This window comes from Arvicanthis niloticus, chromosome 8 (assembly GCF_011762505.2).
Source record: "Arvicanthis niloticus isolate mArvNil1 chromosome 8, mArvNil1.pat.X, whole genome shotgun sequence".
Taxonomy (NCBI): domain Eukaryota; kingdom Metazoa; phylum Chordata; class Mammalia; order Rodentia; family Muridae; genus Arvicanthis; species Arvicanthis niloticus.
In genome coordinates this window covers 85789519-85795518 of record NC_047665.1, presented here as the reverse complement: position 1 = coordinate 85795518, position 6000 = coordinate 85789519, and the positions used below count along the sequence as shown (strand labels likewise).

General features: G+C 40.8%; 1 protein-coding gene across 2 annotated transcripts in view; it reads right to left on the bottom strand.

The window, feature by feature from the left end:
• Positions 1–1636: 1636 nt before the first annotated feature.
• Positions 1637–6000, bottom strand: part of Anln (anillin, actin binding protein) — a 56487-nt gene continuing 52123 nt past the window's right edge. The window contains exons 23-24 of one of the 2 annotated variants that reach the window (XM_034509845.2): positions 4858–5030; positions 1637–4008 (exon numbers count right to left, since the gene is read on the bottom strand). In XM_034509845.2, the coding sequence (XP_034365736.1) occupies positions 3873–4008; positions 4858–5030 (309 nt within the window). In that variant the 3' untranslated portion in view covers positions 1637–3872. The remainder of the gene's footprint in view (positions 4009–4857; positions 5031–6000) is intronic. The other variant, XM_076939726.1, reaches the window with a different exon arrangement.

Here is a 6000-nt window from a genome sequence, read left to right as displayed (position 1 = left end):
CTGATGTGAAATTCCATTATCAAAATGAAAAACAGAAAGGTGGTAGATTGGCTCTTTAGTCTCTTGAAAGTATAAATTCTTTCAGGAATTAGAGATCTCTGAGGTCTCCTTACCAGCTAAGGTTGGTAATTCCATGGCTGTCTTTTGAAACAGCTGTGCAATTTCCCACCCTGCAATTCCCTCTGTCTTGAGGTGGTCCCCACCATTTTACAGACCTGGAAGTGGAGGGCCTACAGAGCCTTCCACACCTGCCTGGCCCTCCTGGCAGCTAACTCTGGATACCCAGTTATCAATAAAGGGTGGCTGCTGGGTTCTGAACTCAACCTCTTTCTTACCCTGCACCCACATTCACCTCCCATCCTACAGTCCCCCTTCTTCAGTATTTCCGATGTTCCCTTTCATTTGGTTCTCTCTGCCCTGTAGCAGCCATTTCTCCTTCCTTCACTGTTTGCCCCATGAACGACAGTTGGACCCCACCTCACGACTCCACAGACAGTTCTGTACTTGGCTCACTACTTAACTCAATTCTCACCCTGACTTGTCATTTTTAACGTTTTCCCAAGTCCATTACGAAATACCCAATACAATGAAAATATTCTCATTATAACCATATGAAATAGCCCAGAGGTACAGCCTGATATCAAAGCAAACCCCCTCCCTGTGAGAACTGAGGTGGTCCTTCCATATCTCCACCAACTGTCAATGTAGCTGGATACTGCACTTTCATGTGGACAGCACATCCCAACTTATCCCCAGATGTGGGCCTAATTCAGTCTTTTTTTTTTTTTTTACAGTATGCAATATTATTTTTTTTCTAGAAAAAGTTTGCAATATTTTCTTTCTTTCTTTTTTTTTTTTTTTTTTTTTTTTCCGAGACAGGGTTTCTCTGTGTAGTCCTGGCTGTCCTGGAACTCACTCTGTAGACCAGGCTGGCCTGGAACTCAGAAATCCGCCTGCCTCTGCCTCCCAAGTGCTGGGATTAAAGGCGTGCGGCACCACCGCCCGGCTGCCATAATTTCTTATTGTTGGTGTGTAGATTGCTTTGAAGTTGTATCTTTACGAATTCTCAGGTATTAACCTGTCAAAGGTCGCACAATGAGTTACATTAACAAGCTCTCGCCGGGCGGTGGTGGTGCACGCCTTTAATCCCAGCACTTGGGAGGCAGAAACAGGTGGATTTCTGAGTTTGAGGCCAGCCTGGTCTACAGAGTGAGTTCCAGGACAGCCAGGGCTACACAGAGAAACCCTGTCTCAGAAAGCAGGGGGAAAAAAAAAAAAAGCTCTTATCAAAAAGCTGTGTCACATCCTATTCTCACCAAGGGTAGCCATTTATATTTGTTTTTCTATTAATTTATTACTTTTATACTTGTTGGATCTTTGGATTTTTGTTGGTGATTTTACTTACTGGTAATATTATTTACCCAGGCTAAATATTCTTTTACTCACTAATCTGAGAACTTTCACAGTGTGAGAGTGAAACATGTGGATTCTGGAACAGAACACAGGCTTACATAGGTCTGTCACTTGCAATGTTGTTCCAGAATCATTAGTTTACTGTTAATGTTCATTTCATTAGGTTGGTAAAATAATACATGTTAACACCAAGGATAACCTCAATACATGATAAATGCTCAATGACAGCCAGTCTTTTATATTTTGCACATTAATTCTTTTATTATCATGTCATGAATATTTACCTTTTGTGTTTACCTTTATCTACAGATATTTCTAAGAATGGAGTTTTGAATATATTAGCATATGTTAACATAGTATACATAATAAAGGATTGCATATTTTCATACATGGCCTCTCTTTCACACATGCACACACACAGATAAATATATAAATTAAAGAAGAAAATCCTCCACAGAAATGCCCACAGGCCAACTTAAACTAGAGAATTCCCTCATGAATTCTTCCTACTTGGGTGATTTTTAGATTGTTTCATTAACTATTAAAAGTAATGAACATATATTGTAAACTTCTAAAGCTGAATTTCATATATAAACTGAGAGGACCTTTAAGAGATCCTTTATAACAAGCTGTGTGCACAGAACACTCACATACAGAAGACTGTACCTGTCTGAAGGGCTATGCACAGTCTCTGCCGTGAAAAGTAAAAAGGTAAGCCTGAGAACAGGAGAAGACATCTGCGTCACTCTGTGCTCTCGAGCTGATGTAATGCAGGTCTATCAGCTTGTATAAAGACAAGTCCTTTATACAGAGCTGGGTGGTGGTGGTGCACTTTTAATCCCATTACTTGGGAGGCTGAGGTGGGCAGATTTCTGTGAGTTTGAGGCTAGCCCAGTCTACAGATCGAGTTCTAGGATGGACAGTCAAGGGCTACACAAAGAAATCCTGTCTAGAAGGAAAATCAAACCAAAGAAAAAGGAGAAACGGTGGAAACGAAATGGGTCATTGCCCATAATGACCTTATCAGTCCTTTCAACCTGCTCCTGTTCTAGCTGCTGACCACTCAGTCTCCTCCACCTCCTCTTCAAATGTGCACCCCATCACCACACTCTGCTGAAATCCCCAGAAGGGTCCTTCACACACCTGCCCATGTAACCCCAACCCCAAGATGATTCTGTAAGACAAAGACTAGGCTAGATATGGCATACTGTCAGCACATTCTCCCACACACAACCAGGACAGATACAGCAGTACATCACAGAGGATTTCTTAAATAACTGATGCCTTTGACAATTTACAGTTATTTATTTATATAGGAGGTCATAAAATACTTTTATAATATACATAAGACAATACACATTTAAATGAGTAAGAAATATAATGGCAAGTGATAGAATTTAGTGTTTATAAATGAAACCATCAATAATTAACAGTCAGAGAAGAAATACAAAATGTATTTAAAAACTGAAGCCACACATTTCAATATTTTTAAATTGCAAGAAGGTATTGGGTTTTTAAAGGTAATACATAGCTTACTCTATTTTTCAGTGATCTCAAAACAGATTTGTAGAAAGTGTCATAAATAAACAGGAAGGAAAATAAGACAAGAACTCTGGGCAGCAAGGGAGCAGTCACAGCAGCTCGGTAAAGGTTCTTATGTACGCATTCTGCAGTTTACATTTGTTCTTATTGTAAGGGGAAAAGCTAATATGTTAATATGAGGGCTCTAAACTTTATGAAAAATAACTATTTAATAAAGCCTGAACACTGTGAAAATGTGCCCCACACTGCACACAGGATCTGAGTGAATGCAAGCTGTGTGATTCTTAATACTTCTGCATAGAATATTCAGCCCCAGATGTCACTGTGTCATTGCCACAGCTCTTCAGAAAGCAGCTCCAACCAGCTTAAGCTAGTAAGTGTTTGTTGTTTTTCTTCTCATCTCCTTACTAAATGTGTCCTGGAAACCCTTTGAGATTGCATTCAGTACTCTAGACGTATCATGAGCCATGAATGGCCACAATCTTTATAAAAAAAACCACTGGGGCTGGAGAAGGACTCATCAAACTAGATGTTTCTGTTTGCAACCTACAGGAGACTTTAATACCGTGAAGCCCACAGCTCCAGAGGACACTGCAGAACTTGGTTACAATGTATCCTTTTGTCATGACTAACTGGCTGGTGAGGTATCTACAGGCTCTTGGTGTTATATTCAGCATGAATATCAATTCTCATGAATGTTGTTACACTGTCAAACACATATGAATGCAAGACAAACTGGGTGAAGTTTTACATAGAAAAGATATAAATACTGCATAATATGTAGTGAATATTTGCACATACCCTTTTATATTTAAAGCATAAAATAAAACTTGCAAATCTGGTGCTTCTAACTATGTCTTCTTAAGACACTTTTGACACAGCTAGCAAAGTCTGGCATGGTATAGCAGCCCCTTGGTTTAAGGCTTTCCCACAGGCTTTCCCACAGGCTTGTAGCATGCATCAGGCTGCCAGAGGCGAACATCAACAATGACCTGGTTGAGCTTCTGCATCCAGAGATCCCGCTCTTCTTTAGTATCTGCAGAGAGCCAGTTCCTGCCAGGGCAAACAGAGGTCAGCTTCCATCCCATCATTCCATGCCCCCCTTCATGCCTTTGCTTGGAAAACATAAATCCTTCAACAAACCAGGACTTGCTGCCTACCAATAACTGGATGCAAATCAATAGCCACGCAAGGAAGTGCTTCTCTGTACAATGGTGTACCACCATTCTTGATTGGGTTAACTAATTATAAATCACAACAATTTCTTAGTGTTTCCTCCCTCCCTTCCTCCCGTGTGTCTCTCTCTATCTCTGTCTCTCTCTTTTGAGATGGAATCTCAGGTCTCACTGAGTGACTTCTACATATCTTCATAGCTATATCCAGACAACCTGATGCATAAAGATTGTGTCACATTCTAATCTCCATCCCTAATCACAACCTGTTCATTGAAGACTAACTTCAAGCTTGCTTTGGGCATTTGTGTTCGGTAGTCTCTTTGCTCACTTGACATAATCTAAGGTAACATGGGAAAAGGAAAGCTCAATTGAAAAAAACAGCCTGGCCTGTAGGGTAACTCTGTGGGAGTACTGTCTTGATTTAGAACTGATGTGGGTGGGCAGGTGTTGTGGGCTCAAGAAAGCATAACAAGCAAACCATAAGGGGTAAGCCAGTGAGCAGTGGTCTTCCATGGCTTCTGCTTCCATTCCTGTCTTCAGGTTCCTACTTGAGTTCCTTTCCTGATTCCCTCAGTGACGGACTGTGTTATGGAAGGGAAAGCCAAATAAACCCTTTCCTCAAATTGTTTTTGGCCGTGGTGTTTATACTCAGTGATGAATTTGACATCACGGACATTTTCCATATGCTAAGAACAAAACCAGAAATAAGCATAGTACCAGAACATACTTAGTGACACAGAGGGTGTCCCTGCATTGGCTGACAAGAGTCTCTCGGTCATCTTCTCTTTGTGGTCGGACAGTAATTAATTCCAGAGTGTTACGTCTTGCACAAAATTCTCTGTTGGCTGGTTCTATCTGATGACTGATACAATTGGCCAGATTTATCCGTCCTATGGGATTCTGTAAAAATTAAATGTACAAAGTATTAGTAAAAACAAGCAAGGTTACTTAAGTCAGTAAGCATTAAGCAGTTTTAAGTTTATAAGTTAAAGTTAAAAAGCTATTAGCTTAAAATGTTTAACAACCAGGAAACAAATAAGCATGAAGCAGGTAAGCACAGGAAATAGCTCAGCAGCCAGGACTTCACCTAGCTTAAGTCATGCACACGGCCTCTCTGGACAATGCTCTAGCAGAGTACTGACGGCCAGGATGCTCACCTGCATCAGGACCCTCACCTGCATCAGGCTGCACATATACGTGCAGCCACTTAGCAACGGCCAGATTATTTTCAGACACAAAGGAACACAATCCAGGAACTACAGGCAATGGACTGATCTCCCCCACCCGGGTTTGGATGCATCCTCAATAATACACATCTGTGCTCCCATGGAAACTTTTAGGATAACCTCATATTGATCATCTTATGACTTTGTGTGCATATTCATACATATATATGTCCCCAGATTTGAACATGCACTCACAAATACATTACACACACATCCAAAAACATTGTAAATCATTAGAAAACAATATAAATTCATTTTAGATAACAGAATGTTCCTCAAACATTTCTTTTGTTTTTGTTTTTCGAGACAGGGTTTCTCTGTGTAGCCCTGGTTGTCCTGGAACTCACTCTGTAGACCAGGCTGGCCTCGAACTCAGAAATCCGCCTGCCTCTGCCTCCCAAGTGCTGGGATTAAAGGTCTGTGCCACCACCGCCCGGCCCTCAAACATTTTTAAATAGAATTACCATATGATACAACAGTCCCACTAGAGGAATTAGTAGGACTGCTCTGGAAACAGAGCCAGTATCTCAAAGAGATCTCATTGCAGAATTACGTAATAGTTATGATATGGAAAGAACACAAAGGACCATCAAAATATGAATTAATTAAAAACTGGGGCACTCATACACAATGGGTGGGTCTGA